We start from the raw sequence: 15549 nt of genomic DNA on the forward strand, positions 1-15549 counted from the left end.
GACGGATTTCGTAATCCTACCTGCGGCTAATTAAACGGTCTGCGGCCCCCGGTGCCCCCCCCGCCGTGCCCATCCGTGCCAAGCCATCCCAGTGGGACCAGTGCAGCAGCGGCATCAGGGCAGCACAGAGATCAGCCGACCGGTCCCGCCGCGGCGCCTGGGTTCGGCAGGGCCGGGGAGCCCCTGCCGGCCCCCTGGGGGCCATCCCACGCCTGCGGAAGATGCCAACGAATGGGATCCACCAGGTCCTGAAGATCCAGTTTGGTCTGATCAACTGCGAGAGCCGGTATCTGACGGCAGAGAGCTTCGGCTACAAGGTGAACGCCTCAGCGCCAAGCCTCAAGCGGAAGCAGATCTGGACGCTGGAGCAGGATGAAGCCGACAGCTCGGTTGTCTTCCTCAAGAGCCACCTGGGCCGGTACCTGGGTGCTGACAAGGATGGGAAAGTGCGGTGTGAGGCCGAGCAGCCGGGCCGGGATGAACGTTTCAGCATCATCACCCAGTCGGACGGGCGCTGGGCGCTGCAGTCGGCCCCGCACCGGCGTTTCTTTGGTGGCCGGGAGGATCGCCTGTCCTGCTTCGCCCCCAGCGTGACGGAGGGCGAGCTCTGGACCGTGCACTTGGCCATGCACCCCCAGGCCAACCTGCTGAGCGTCAGCCGCCGCCGCTACGCCCATCTCAGCGCCCACGAGGATGAAATTGCCACCGATAGCAACTTGCCATGGGGAGTGGATGCCCTCATCACCCTCTGCTTCCAGGACAAGAAGTACAGCCTGCGCACCGCCGACGAGCGCTACCTGCGCTGCGATGGCACGCTGGTGCCCGAGCCTGGCGCCGGCACCGGCTACACCCTCGAGTTCAAGGCAGGAAAACTCGCTTTCAAGGACTGTGATGGGAAATACCTGGCACCCACAGGGCCCACTGGCACCCTCAAGTCCGGCCGCAGCTCCAAGCCGGGCAAAGATGAACTCTTTGACCTGGAGGAGAGTCATCCCCAGGTGGTTTTCACAGCGGCCAATGGCAGATATGTCTCTATCCGGCAGGGTAAGGGCTGCCTGCAACCCACTGTCTGCACTCTGCTCCTTGCCTGCACCCTGCTGCTCACACCCTACTGCCTGCTCCCTGTATGCACCTTGCATGTGCAGGGCTCTCTGGATGTGTGTAATGGGATGAACAGAGGGTTGAGTGGGTGTGCAGGGCCCCATGGGTGTGTGTAGGGGGATGTATAGGGGTGTGTGGGTGTGCTGGGCTTCATGGATGTGTGTAGGAAATGTGTATCTGTGTGTAGGACTCCGAAGGGGTGTGTATGTGTGTGTCAGGCTCCATGGGGATGTGTAGTGGCTGTGGGGATGTGTAAGTCTCTGTGGGTGTGTGTAGGGTTCTGTGGGTGTGTGCAGGGTTCCATGGGTGTGTGCAAGGGTGTGTAGGTGTGTGTAGGGATGTGTGCATGCAGAGCTCCCTGGGTGTGTATGGGATGTGTGTGTACCCATGTGTGTGAGCAGGGTCCCGTGCAGTGCCTAGGTGTGCATGCATTTGCGTGTGATCCATGTTTGTGCATGGATGATGCTGTGTGTGCACACATGTGAAGAGCCCAGTGCAGCCTGGATGTGTGTGTGGCTCTTCCCAGCATGACGTGTTAACAACTGTGTGTCTGTGTGTGTGTGCACAGCTGTGCAGTGCTGCACGTGTGTGTGCATGACTCTGCAGTGCTGCATGTGTGTGTGCACAGCTGTGCAGTGCTGCACGTGTGCATGACTCTGCAGTGCTGCACGTGTGCACAGCTCTGCAGTGCTGCACGTCTGTGCACGGTTCTGCAGTGCTGCATGTGTGTGTGCACAGCTCTGCAGTGCTGCATGTGTGTGATGTGTGTACAGCTATGCAGTGCTGCATGTGTGCGTGTACGGCTCTGTAGTGCTGCACGTGTGTGTGCACAGCTTTGCAGTGCTGCATGTGTGTGCGTGCGGCTCTGCAGTGCTGCACGTGTTGTGTGTGTACAGCTCTGCTGCATATATGTGTGCATGGCTCTGCAGTGCTGTACGTGTGTACACGTGCACACAACTCTGCAGTGCTGCACAAGTGTAGGACTCAGCTGAGTGCTGTGGGTACATGCGTGGGGCTCTCTGTGGTGCAACGGGTGTGTGAGGAGGTGCGTGGGTGTGTGTTTGCACACACAGCTCTACCTCTGCCCTCCCCTGGCACCCCACTGCAGGCTGGAGATGCTGGGCAGAGCTGTGCCCACAGCTAGACCCTGCAGCTGGGCACAAGGTGTTGATGGGCCCCTGGCTCCTAGAGCACACAGGGGTCCTTGAGGGGCCCTGCTTGGCCAGGCAGCAGTGGCTGTGTCGTGCCCTCGGCTGCCCTGTTGTCCCCGCGGGCACCAGGAACGCAGCATCCCTCTGCCAAGCAGCTTAGCGCCGGGTGACGGTGGCAGGCAGGCTATAAATAGGGGGTTTGTGCGCCGCGGCGCTGGCCAGATGGACAATCAGATTAACCAACCCAATTAGCGCGATTGTTCGCAGAAGGATTTACCGCTGCCAGGGAGGGTCTGGGGGAGGGAAAGCGCAACCACAGCTCCTCGGCACACCTGGCTGGAGCATGGCAGTGCCAATGGCTGCTCCCACCTGCAGGCGTCAACGTCTCAGCGAACCAGGATGAGGAGCTGAACCACGAGACCTTCCAGCTCCAGATTGACCGTGACACCAACAAGTGCAGCCTCCACACCAACACTGGCAGCTACTGGACCCTCGTGGCCCATGGGGGCATCCAGGCTGTGGCCACTGAAGTGTGAGTGGAGCTGCATCATGGTGGGGGACTCTGGGGGAGGGTGGGCAGGAAAGTGAGATGGGGCAGATTTCACTGGCTCATACTTATTGTGGTCTTCCAGTATCTTAAGGGGGCCTACAAGAAAGCTGGTGAGGGACTTTTTAGGGTGTCAGGTAATGACAGGACTAGGGGGAATGGAACAAAAATAGAAATGGGTAGATTCAGATTGGATGTTAGGAAGAAATTCTTTACCATGAGGATGGTGAGACACTGGAACAGGTTGCCCAGGGAAATGGTGGAAGCCTCATCCCTGGAGGTTTTTAAGGCCAGGCTGGATGTGGCTCTGAGCAACCTGATCCAGTGTGAAGTGTCCGTGCCCATGGCAGGGGGGTTGGAACTAGATAATCCTTGGGGCCCCTTCCAACCCTAACAATTCTAAGATTCTATGCTTTCCCTTTGCCACCAGCGGTGCCAACACCATGTTTGACATCGAGTGGCGTGGGCGGCGGGTGGCCCTGCGCGCCAGCAATGGCCGTTACGTCTGCACGAAGAGGAACGGGCAGCTGGCAGCCGTCAGCGATACTGTAGGTAAGTGCCAAGGGTGGGCAGGGAGTCCTGGCATTGATCCCCTACCCTGGGGTGCTCAGGGCCAGGCTCCCGCACAGGGGAGGACGAGGAGTTCACTCTGAAGCTGATCAACCGCCCGATGCTGGTGCTGCGAGGTGAGCATGGATTCGTCTGCTACCACCGTGGCTCCAACCTGCTCGACTCCAACCGCTCCGTCTATGACGTCTTCCACATCAGCTTCAGCGATGGCGCCTACCAGATCCAAGGTGGGCAATGGGGCAGGAGAGGGGGATACTAGGCTGGGGGACTACTGGCCAGACCTCACTGACGGACTCTCTGCAGGCCAGGGAGGGAAGTTCTGGTACGTGGCAAGCAGTGGGTCGGTGTGCAGTGATGGAGACCTCTCCGAGGATTTCTTCTTCGAGTTCCGGGAGCGGGGCCGCGTTGCCATTAAAGCCAAGAACGGGAGGTACTTGCGCGGGGACCCCGCCGGCACCCTGCGTGCTGACAGTGAGTCCGTGCTGCGGGCCACGCTCTGGGAGTACTGACGCCCCCTGCCGTGGTGTCGCCCGGCCCACCCTGCTCTTGGGCTGGCTGTGGGCACCAGCTCATTCCCTGGCAAAGGATGGCAGTGGAGCCGGTGGTGGCACTTCTATGGCAGCTGTGTTCTTGACTCATGGCATTAAAGTCGCTCTGTATCACAGCACCTCACCTTCCTTCCCCCTCCCAATGCCCAATCCAGGGTCTGTGACCCTGGACGGAGGTTGCTGTCTTGTGGGACCCTCCCACACTCCAGGAACAGGCTGATCCTGCCCTTTGATGACACCAAGTTGCACTGGAGTGTTGATCTGCTGGAGGGCCGGGAGGGTCTCCAGAGGGATGTGGCCAGTCAGGATCAATGGGCCAAGTCCAGTGGGATAAAGTCCAACAAGGCCAAGTGCCAGGTCCTGCACTTGGGTCACAGCAACCACATGCAATGCTCCAGACTCAGGGAAAGAGTAGCTGGAAAGCTGCTTGGTGGAAAAGGATCTGGGGATGCTGGTCAACAGCTGGCTGACTATGAACCTGCATGTGCCCAGGTGGCCAAGAAGGACAACAGTTGCTGGCCTCTATCAGCAACAGTGTGGCCAGCAAGAGTAGGGCAAGGATTGCCCCCCAGTACTCAGCACTTGTGGGGCCGCAACTCAAATACTGGGTTCAGTTTTGGGCTTCTTACTCCAGGAAGGACACTGAGGTGCTGGAGCATGTCCAGAGAAGGACAACAAAGCTGGTCAAGGGTCTGGTGAGGAGTGGCTAAGGAAACTGGAGTTGTTTAGCCTGGAGAAAAGGAGGCTGAGAGGAGACCTTATGTCTCTCTACAACTCCCTGATAGGAGGCTGCAGTGAGATGGGGCTTGGTCTCTTCTCCCAAGGAACAAGCACTAGGACAAGAGGAAATGGCCTCAACTTGTGCCAGGGGAGGCTGAGGTTGGATATGAGCAAAAATTTCTTTCCTGGAAGGGTTGTCAAGCTCTGGAACAGGCTGCTCAGGGCATTGGTAGTGTTCCCATCCCTAGAGGGACAGGAAAGCCCTGTAGATGTAGGTGATGCTGAGGAACATGATTTAGTGGTGACCTGCCAGTGCTGAGTTTATGGTTGGACATGATGATCTTAAAGGTCTTTTCCAACCTAAACACTTCCATGACTCTTCAGTCTTGTCATTGGCACTGCTTTGGGCTGCAGAGATTCCCAGGCTGCCACGGGTACGGCTGCCAGGGGCAGTAACCCCTTTGTAAGCAGCACCATGAGGGGCTGTGCAGCAAGCTAGGGCCCTCAGGGATGCCCATGGAACTTCTACCAGGCTAGGGAAGCAGGAGCAGGGGGGCTGGCAAGGGCAAGGCCCTGCTGGAAGATGGAAAGCAAAAGAGACTGGCACTGGCTGAGCAGCACACAATCATTTTCATGGCAGACAACAGATTTACAGACGCTGGAGTGATGCGGGGCAGGACTGGGCCAAAAGCCCCTGGCACTGCCACAGAAATACAAGATCCTTTATAGAAACAACGGGGGAGCGGAAAACCCCCTCCCCTGCCCAGCAGAAAATGGGGCTCCCCCGGGCGGGTGCCCGCTGGGCACCCTGGCACAGCACCCTGTTTGTCCTGATCCTGAAAGGCGAGGTGGGGCAGGGGGCACAGCCCACAGCCGGCACGGGAGCCACCGGGAGAGTACTAAACTACCACAGCTAGAACGATCCACAAAACAAGCACGGCCCTAGGGAGCTGCCCACCGGTTGTGGCCAGGCTGGGGGGGACGACGGCAGAGCAGAGCCGGGCCAGCCCAGCAGCGCCCCCTCTGCCGCCGGCCCCCCCCTCGCCCCTCCGGTGCTGCCGACAACACGACCACAAAACACGCACAGACACCCCCACCCCCACCCCACCATTGCTGCGGCCTCTCCAGCCTCGCCGCCGGCCCTGCTCATCCTCCGGTGGGATTCTCTCCCCGCTGCTGGCCCGGTGGGCTCCCAAACCCCGGCCAGCGGGGCTCATGGCCCCCAGGGCAGGCTGGCCACCCCGCTGCTCACAGCAGAACCAGGCTGGGGTTGCGCAGCTGCCTGTAGATGTTCAGGAGCTTCTCAGCCGTGGCAGGTCCCTCCTCGCCGAGGGCCGGTTGGTCACGCAGGGTCTGTGCCTCCTTGAGCAGCATCTGCGGGAGGGAGATGGAGCTTGAGAGGTGTGCAGCCGCAGGAAAGGGGGTCCCAACATTGTGCATGCCATGGGGAGGGGAGCAGGACACGGGGAGCGCCCACCCTTGCGGCTTACCTCATGGTTGGCTTGGATTTGGCGCAGATACTGCATGCGGAGGTCAGGGGGTCCTGAGCCCTGTGCTGCCTGCTCCAGCACCAGTGTCTGTGGGGAGCACAGAACTCTGCTGGGCTGGGTGCTGGGAGAGCTGGCTGCAGCAGCAGCTAATGCTAGTGAGCCCCAGTAGCACCCAGCCCCAGGAGAACCAGCTGCAGCAGCACCCAGTGCCTGGGAGTCCTGGCCATGGCAGGAGGTAGGTCTCTGCTTGGAGGCTGCACTGCCCAGCCTTTCCTAGGCCTGGCACCCTGTTTACTGGTGCTGAAGTGCTACAGGGAAAGCTGCCAGGCTTCCTTTAGCTGCCAAACTGACTGCTCAGGGCAGACAGCACCTCCCAGGGCTCTGTAATCTGAATGCTCAGAGCTGAGGCTGGAGCTCAAGAAGGGAATGAGCTCCACCAGGGTCCCACTCCCCAGCCATGCCAGGCTGGTTGCCACACGGTGGTGCCAGTGAAACCCTCTCAGAGCCCCTGACTGCACCCCCAGGCCTTGGCTTGCTCAGTATTCCCTTGTCCCAGGAACACAGCCCAGTTGTGGCCCTGGTGAAGCATACCTGGATGCGGCGGATGACAGCGTGGTGCATCCTGCACATGTGGGCCAGGGATGGGCTCTCCATCAGGATCTCCACAGCCTGGATGGGGCCTGCAGGGCTAAGGTCATTCATGGCCACCTAGAAGAGCCAGCACATCCTTGCTGCCATCATCACCGGGCAGAGGAAGGGACGAGGGCAGCCCTGGGTCTCCTCCCTGTGGCCACAGCATTCCCCAAGGGCTCTCCTCCTCTCCCTCCCCGCAACCCATTAATTCTCCAGCCTGGTACAGGTAAACAAAGCAGAGATGCTGCCAGCCCAATTGGTCACATTGGACCCTCTCATCCACCCCTCTGAGGGGAATTTGTCCCCATCCCAGCGTCAGTGCCCACTGGGTCAGCAAACCCTTGTGAGCTCATTCTGCCCTGGAAGATGTGGCTACTGCAACTGGTAGAGCAGCTGCTGGGGATGAGTGGATGCCTACTCCCTGCCACCCCAGCAGATTTAATCCTGCAGGCTTAGCCCAAGGAGAATTAACTCTCTCACTAATCACTGTGGCCATATTAGAGCTCTCAAGCATGATTCAACTTGTGCCAGGACACTGCCACGCACAGAGCCCCTCAGCACAGGGTCAGCCAGCCATGGTGGCAAAGCTGGGCAGCTTTTCTGTGTGAAAGCGGATGGGCTGCAGTGAGCAGATCTGCATCCCAAATCCAGCCATGTGTTCCCCTCACTTCACAGCAGCCACCCAAACCAGCAGGGAAAGTCCCTTTTCTTCCTGCAGCCGAGTCCAACAGCAGGTCAGGGCACCTGAGGCTGTTGTGGCTCAGGCAGGGCTGGGCAAGAGATGGCCAGGAGCAGCAGCCACAGAGCTCCTGTGGAAAGGCAGCAGCCAAGACAGCCTGCAAGGGTCTTGTGGGCCAGTGAAGGGATACTGGAAGGTGAGTGGAAATTGCCTTTGCCCTCCTGAGGCCAGGGTGCTGTGCAGAGACAATACAGCAGCCCAGTGCCCTGCCTGGCAGGGAAACAACAACATCTAGGGTATGCAGACCCACCAGAGAGGAAAAGAAGTGGCCACAGCCTTTGGGAAGTCCCAGTCTGGGAGAAGGGAGACCAGCAATGTAGCCCAGTACACAAACAAGCCCCAGCCCCACAGAGGCTCCCAGGCTGAATCTGGACCCACAGACTAGGGTCAGTATGGTGAGGCCACGTATCACCAAGCTCCTTGGCAGAAGGGAGGGGCTGAGGGCCAGAGATGGCTGGGTGGGATGGAGTTTCTCTGCAGGGCTAACCCCTTCCTTGCCTCTCGGACAAGCAGCTGAACCTCGCCTCCGTCTGGTGCTGTGCCGCGCACCGATGCCACCTCCCCAGTGCCCAGCTCCTGAGCTCCAGGGTTCTCAGCCAGCAGCCAGTGCAGCATGGCACAGCTCAGCGGGACATCTGGAGACAGAAGGACAGAAAATGGAGCTTGTTACATGGAAGAATGGGCTCAGCAGACCCACTCAGGCTGGAGCAATGCCTGAGAGAGAGCAGAGCCAGGGAGGCCAGGGATAAGGCAGGGACTTGGTCACACAACAGCCATTATGTTTATCTGCCAGACGTGTGCCCAGGTGGTAACTATGAGGGGGTCCTGCAGCCCTCTTGGCCCAAGGAAGGGGCTGGTGACCCCTCCAGACTGCACACATGTGCTGTGATGGTTTTGGGCCCCGTGCTCCAAGGAGGACATTGAGGTGCTGGAGCATGTCCAAAGAAGAGCAATGAAGCTGGTGAAGGGTCCAGAGAACAGGTCTGGTGAGAAGCAGCTGAGGGAACTGGGGTTAGTTAGCCTGGAGAAAAGGAGGCTCAGGGGAGACCTTGCTTGATACGACTCCCTAAGAGGAGGTTGGAGTGAGGTGGGGGTTCGTCTCTCAAGGAGCAAGCAACAGGACAAGAGGGAATGGCCTCAAGTTGTGCCAGGAGAGGTTTAGGTTGGACATGAGGAACAGTTTCTTCCCTGAAAATGTAGTCAAACCCTGGAACAGGCTGCCCAGGGTGATGGTGGAGTCCCCATCCCAGAAGGGATTGAAAAGCTGAGTAGATGTGGAGCTGAGAGACATGGTTTAGTGGTGACCTGGCAGTTTGACTTGATGATCTGCAAGGTCTTTTCTAACCTAAACAATTTTGTGATTCTTTTCCATGATTCCATCCCAGCCTCTCCTGAGATAGCCACAAGTGCCTCTGCCCAAGGACACACCCCAGGAGCTCCTGGGGTGCTCCTCTCTAGGAACCCACCTGAGCTGGAACTTTTCAGCGCATTTTTCAGCAGCTCTGAGGACACCCTGATGGATGCTGCTGAGGGTGGCAGGTTCCCCTCTCCAGGGGCTTTTCTCTCCTCAGTCTCAGTCTGCTCCTGGGACACTTGGAGAAAGGTCTCCACAGGGTCTGGGGGAGTTGGGGGAGCAGCTGCCTGTGGTGAAGCATCTGGCCTGGGGGTGCTGCTCTCAAAACGGAGGCACTGGAGCATGTCAATGGTGCATTCGCTGAGGGGCAGGCAGATCCCCTCTCTGTCTGGGGAGAGGATGGGTGAGTCGTCAGGCAGGAGATCATCCAGGGCCTCAGAGGAGTCAGAGCCACTGCCCAGAATATCTCTTAAACTGTAGTAGAGGGCACAGGAGATGGTCAGAGGCAGGTCCAGCTTGGTATCCGCAGAGGAGCCGAGGGGCAGTGTTAGCTCCCTCTTGTTCCCAGGGAGAAGCTGGTCAATGGGGAAGGTGAAAGTGGTGGCTGAATCCACAGAGTCCTCCTCTAAGGCACAGGGGCCGGCCAGGAGCTGAACACAGAGGGTCCATCCCTCCTCCAGGCTGTACTCGCTGCAGTTCTCCAGCAGACAGGAGATGGTGACAGTATCTTGGAGCAGGAGGCAGCTCCAGTTGGCAGTGACAGTGCAAGCAATGGGCTTCTGGCCCTCTTGGCTGGACAGCAAAGCTGCACTCACATTCATCACCTGGTTCAGACTGGCCAGGGCTCGGTTCTTCTGGTCCACTGCCTTCTTCAGGAAGGAAACTCTGCAAGGACAAAGAAGACGGGTTTCTCTCTGGCCAAATCCCCAGCCTAAGGAATTTCAGCAACAGCAAGTGCAAGGTCCTGCACCTGGGAAATAATAACCCCCTGCACCACAACAGGTTAGGGGTTGATCATCTGGAAAGCAGCTCCACAGAGAAGGACCTGGAAGTCCTGGTGGAGAAGCTGCCCCTGAAGCCCTCGTGGCCAAGAAGGCCAATGGTCTCCTGGGGTGCATTAAGAAGAGTGTGCCCAACAGGTTGACGGAGGTTCTCTTCCCCTTCTACTCTACCCTAGTGAGGCCACATCTGGAGTACTAGGTCCAGTTCAAGAGAGATAAGGAACTTCTGGAGAGAATCCAGTGGAGGCTACAAAGACGATTAAGGGACAGGAGCATCTCTCTGATGAAGAAAGGCTGAGAGCCCTGGGGCTGTTTAGCCTGGAGAAGAGCAGACTGAGAGGGGATCTGATCAATGCTGATCAATGGCTAAAGGGTCAAAAGGCTGGGGCCAGACTCTTCAGTGGTGGCTATTGGCAGCACAAGGGGTAATGAGCACAGACTGAAACCCAGGAGGAAAAATATGAAGAACGTGAGGAAAAACTCCTTTGTTTGCTTTAGCAGGGATGTTGGGCTAGATGATCTCCAGAGGTCCCTTCCAGCCTCCACCATGCTGGGATTCTGCAGGCATTGAAGCAGCAGAACAGATGGTGGCTGGGATGCTGGTTAGCACTGGGAACGTGGCAGAGGTCAGTGCTAAAAGGTGCTGAGCTGCTGTGGTAGATGAGCTGAGCAGCCTCTGGCACAAGCCTGGTACCCTGAGCCACCCCAGAACTTCCCAAACTCCTCCTCAAGGCAGCTCAGACTCACAGCACTCTGCCCACAACCCCCATTGGCTGAGCTGACCCTGGGGAGCAGCTCCAGCCAGCCACAGCCCAGGGATCCCCCTGTAAAGGGAGGGGGACTTGTCTGTGTCTCCTCCCCATGCCCCAGATGGCGGGGGGGGTGGAGGCACATGCCTGTCCTGCCCGTTACTGCCGACTTGGCAAGTGCTGCCGGGCATCTGGGAATGCCTGGCACCCTGCCTGTGCCACCTTCTGCTACCGAGGCTGTGAATAGCAGCCTGCCTGCAGCACCCGCGCTGCCCTTCAGCACCTTTGCTACCCTCTCGGGGTCACACTGAGCTTCCCAGCCAGGCTCCTGTGCTCTGCAGAGGGAAGTACCAGAGCAACTTCTTCCAGAAACCTCACAGGTGAGGCGCAAATTCCAGGTTGGTGCCCAAAAACCTGGCAGCTTGCAGGGTACGATCAGGAGCTTTACCTCTCTGAGGTGTTGCCTATCCCGGACAGCAGCTCCTTAATCCTCCGTCCAGCCTCAGCGGGCGTCAGCTCCGCGTCGGTGTCCTCTGGGCTGCATAAGCCACAGGACATGAGGCGGCCTTTGGCCGACAAGGCCAGCAGCTCTGATTCACCTGCAGGCAGAGATGGAGATGTGTCAGCTTGGGAAGGCTTCCCTGATGGCTCTGGGGTGGATGCAGAGGAATGGGGGAGCACAGGACAGCACTGGGTGCTCCAGGACAGCAGGAGCTGGAGATATCACCTCGGCTGCTGAGGGATACAACAGAGACAGGACACAGACCATGACAACACAACCACCTCCCTGAGAAGAGGCTGCTCCATTGAAGCGGGTAACACCCACTCCTCATGCCTGTCCTGTCCCCGCCACCCCAGCCATGCTTCCCAGAGCTGGCCACCCCACAAGCCAAGCTGGGGGAGGCACTGGGGAGGCCGCAGTGCCCCAGGAGCCAGTACTGCCATGCAGGGTGCCCAGTAGTGAGAGGCATGCAGCTCCATGGGCAGTGAGCAGGGCTGGGTATGTGCAGGGCTGCCTGCCTTGCCCTCGCTTGGGTGCCCCAGGAGCCTCTCCTTGCTTGCCAGCCTGTTCTGGCCCCGTTTTGCCCCATGCCATGGCCTCAGCTACAGCTATTGGATGTTTTAACCCCCATCTACACCCTCTCCTCCTGAAAACACCTTGCTGTGTGCCCAGGCCATGGTCAGGCACTGTAGGCTGCCCTCGCTGAGGTAGGGGGACACAATTAGTGCCCAAGCTGTGGGGCTGGAGAGCGCAGTGCGTGCAGGCTCCGAGCGGCCACGCAAGAGGTCCTGATGCAGACAGCAGTGTGTCTGAACCCTTTTGCTGGAGCGAGCCTCATCCCGGAGCTCGCTCAGAGCTCCCCATGAGCTGCCCAGGGCGACACGCAGGGCTGGTGAAAGCATCCCGTGGGAAGCTGCGCGGACCGGCCAGCTCCTGCAATGCCGAGCAGAGGACCTGCGAGCGGGAGGGGATGAGAGGAGCCGGAGCTGCCAGCAGGCCTCGCGTTCAGCCCGAGTTGGCATGCTCGACAGAAATGACTTACAAAAACGAGGGGAGTCAACAAGAACGGGTGGAGGACGGAGCCTGATCTGGACCGTACGGAGGGGTGGAGGCGTACGGGCCGGGATAGGCAGCTAGCCTGCCCCGCTCCACCCCTTGCCCCAGTGCACGCCCCGCTGCCAGCAGTACCTTCTGATGCCCGAGAAGACAAGGAAAGAGCCACAACGCTACAGATACTTAAACTGGCCGGGGAGAGGACGGGAGGCAGGACGCCGGTGCAGCTCTCGGCATCCTCGGGGTCGGAGGAGTCTCCGCCCCAGTCCAGGTCGACGGCGGAGATGTCCGAGTGCGTGCTGTAGTACATGCGGCTGCCGCTGCCACAGGCCGCACACAGGATGGGCCCACGCAAGTAGTACTCCCTGAGCTCCGGCACTGTTGCCTCCTCCCTCTGATCTGCCTTGACGGCCACCATCTTCCCGTAGTGGCCCACGGCCACCACACAGTCACAGCCAGTGTCTCCAAAGAGCTGCTCATCCTCGGCATCCTCGGCTGCCCTCCGCTCCGTTCTCAAGGCCCCGATGAAGACGATGGGCTCTTCCAAGTGATGGAGGATCTTCACGGGAGGGTCTTGGTTTGAAACGTCATGGCAGCCGTCGACAGCCGGTGAAGAGCTGAGGGCTTTCAGTGGCACGGAGCAGAGCTGTCCATCCGGGAAGCCGCAGAGGATCATAGGAGACTCCAGCATGGCAGCATCGATCCCAAAGAGCAGGCTGAAGAGAGGCTCTTCCAGCACAAAGCCTCCTGAGCACCACAGCCCCTCCTCGGTCCCCACAGTGCCTGGGGAGGAGGCGCAGCAGAGGACAGGCAGGAAGCAGGAGGGTGGCCCATCCCCGTCATCCCCAGGCTGAGGGCCCGGGCAGAAGCCCACCTCACTGATCTGCCGGTATGGAGGACTCTCCTGCTCAGGGCGAGGAAGCTCATGAAGCTTCATCCACCATTTGCCATGAGCCTGGGACAGGGTTATGACAAAGTTGTTGAGCAGAGTGAACATGGACAGGCTGGAGTCTGGGAAGATGCAGGCATCTGAGTCCACGGGGAAGACGCCGGATGGGCAATTGCTTTCTTGGCCGTCGCCATCCGTCTGCTCCATTAACCTTCAAGCAAAGAGGGAAGAGCTCTCAGCCAAGCCATGGGGCGAAGCCAGCGCTTCCCTTGGCTGCCTTTTTACCCTGGCCCTCAGAAACAAGCTCCCTGCAGCACAGCTTTTAGCATCTGTTGCAAAAGCAGTGACAAGGAGAGAGAGACAGAGCTTCAAACCACACAAAATGCTCCCTATGCCTTCAGGAGGACAGGAAGGGAGATGGCAATGGTGGAAGGACCGAAGAAGGAATGAAGCTGGTGAAGGGTCTAGAGTACAGCTCTAATGAGAAGTGGCTGAGGGAAGTAGGGTTATTTAGCCTGGAGAAAAGGAGACTCAGGGGAGACCTTCTCACTCTACAACTCCCTTAAAAGACATTGTAGTAAGGTGGGGACAGCCTCTTCTCCTAAAGAACAAGTGACAGGACAAGAGGAAACAGCTTCAAGTTGTGTCAGAGGAGGTTTAAGTTGGGCTTTAGGAACAATTTCTTCCTCAGAAGGGTTGTCAAGCCCTGGGCAGTGGTGGAGTCCCCATCTCTGGAGGGGCTGAAAAACTGTGTAGATGTGGTGCTGAGTGACATGGTTTAGTCGTGATCTGGCAGTGTTGGATTAATGGTTGGACTCGATGATCTTAACATTATTTCCCAACCAAAATGATTCTGTGAAGATGGACAGGGACAGGGTAGCAGTAGAAGTCCAATGCTTCACCCGAGCTGGAGAAGCACCCCCAGTACTCCAGGGCTAACAGCATGGGGCTGGCTTGTGTCTCCAGGGATGGTAACTGGCTCACCTGCTCTGCTGGTCGAGGGAGACACAGTAAATGCCGCTGTGGGCGCAGAGGATGTAGAGCTGCCGGGGCTGGGGCAATAGCTCCACATGCCACACCTGGTCAGGGCACCGGTACACAGCCTGAGGGGAAAAGCAGAAAGAAATGTCACTTTCCTAAGGGGTGACAGCAGGTGGACAGGGCTGCAAGCACCAAAGGAAGCATGAAGCCCATGCTGCCAAGCTGGGCAGAGCTCTGCTCACCCACACTGGGCAAAGAAAGAAACCACTCATGAGGCAACGCTCCCTCCTGGGCAACCCTAAGGCAGCTGTGAATTAAAGCTGTTACCTCCTGCTAACGCAGCTTACAGGCAATTTCAGGAATGAATGGATAGATTTTTATCTCGAGGACCTAGCTGGGCTTCCCTGGGTGAGGGGCTCTAAATAAGGACTGGAAGGGGGTTGGAGGAGAAGGGCTGTGGGGAAGGAGGCAGCTGGGGTCCCTCCCGCTCCCTGAGGGGAAGGCAAACAGCAATCAGAGAGCCAGTACATGCTCTACTTTCCTGCAAGGGAGCGCAGTGTAGGAGGCAAATCCTGATATTACAGCACTGGCTTTCTTAGAAATGATAATAAGAACGAATTAAAAAAAGCAGCCCTGTAGAATTCAACACTAACTGCTGTTAGTCACAGCACAGACAATAGCGAAAGCCTTTGTAGGTGACAAATCAAAGAGACGTCACCTCACCCAGGGAGGACGAAAAAAAAACCCACCCCTCTTTCTGGTTTAATTAAACATTTGCCTTGCAAGTTTAGGAGAGGGGCCAGACGGCAGCACACCATCCCACCCCACCCCCGCCCCCAGAAGGGGCTTTGCAGCTGGGTAAAGTGGGTTGGTGCTGCTTATGAAGTTTGTGGATGGGGGACCCTGATGAAGGGATCCCAGGAAGGTCTCTGGTCCCAGACTGAGTGACCAATGACAGGGAACATGATCAGCATCCCTGTCACCTTCGTTCTGCCCCAAAACACTGGTCCCACAGGTTCCTGGCCCCAGAGCACCCTCCTATCATAGGGGACATAGGCTGAAGCCCCCAACCCTGCCAGGCTGCTCACCTTCAGCACCTTCCCCTCCTGGTCGTACACGTAGACAAACTCGCTGCCGTTGGAGAGGTAGATCTCGTTCTCGTGGCACAGCACCCGGGGCTTGCCCGCCACCAGCCCCCCCACCGGGCAGCAGAAGCCGGCCAGGTAATCCACCCGGTGCCCCACATGTGCCATGGTGCCAGGAGGGCGCGGTGCCAGCCTGAGGGGCACAGGGATGGGGGTCAGTGGTTTGAGGAAGGCCCTTATGCTCTAGCGAGCACCAAGGCAGAAGGGGATGGGGCGCCTCTGTGTGCACCTCGGGTGCAGGCTGAGCCCGGACCCCACCCCGGACAAGTGACAGCCACAGCCCCTCAGACCGTAGGCCAGTACCCGTGCCTGTCGTCCGCCCCCATACCTCGCAGGCCCAGCCTCACAGCCCCACCCCAAGCACCAATCCCCGTCC

The 15549-nt window shown here is 58.6% G+C and overlaps 2 protein-coding genes across 3 annotated transcripts; one reads left to right on the plus strand and one right to left on the minus strand.

Annotated features, from left to right (window-relative positions):
• Positions 1-221: 221 nt before the first annotated feature.
• On the plus strand, positions 222-3878 carry FSCN2 (fascin actin-bundling protein 2, retinal). 2 transcript variants are annotated; one of them, XM_054393936.1, is made up of 5 exons: positions 222-1044; positions 2628-2784; positions 3230-3393; positions 3426-3596; positions 3673-3878. In XM_054393936.1, exons 1-5 carry the CDS (start codon positions 222-224, stop codon positions 3876-3878), a joined length of 1521 nt encoding a protein of 506 aa, XP_054249911.1. The 2 variants fall into 2 exon arrangements, with proteins under 2 accessions (XP_054249911.1, XP_054249912.1); XM_054393937.1 differs by having other exon boundaries at positions 3230-3351; positions 3429-3596.
• Positions 3879-5885: 2007 nt separating this feature from the next.
• On the minus strand, positions 5886-15281 carry FAAP100 (FA core complex associated protein 100). The gene is made up of 9 exons (XM_054393933.1): positions 15117-15281; positions 14032-14150; positions 12294-13258; positions 11052-11202; positions 8966-9738; positions 7998-8134; positions 6719-6835; positions 6128-6214; positions 5886-6011 (listed from the first exon to the last, which is right to left on the minus strand). Exons 1-9 carry the CDS (start codon positions 15279-15281, stop codon positions 5886-5888), a joined length of 2640 nt encoding a protein of 879 aa, XP_054249908.1.
• Positions 15282-15549: the final 268 nt, after the last annotated feature.

This window comes from Indicator indicator, chromosome 29 (assembly GCF_027791375.1).
Source record: "Indicator indicator isolate 239-I01 chromosome 29, UM_Iind_1.1, whole genome shotgun sequence".
NCBI classification, from domain to species: Eukaryota; Metazoa; Chordata; class Aves; order Piciformes; family Indicatoridae; genus Indicator; species Indicator indicator.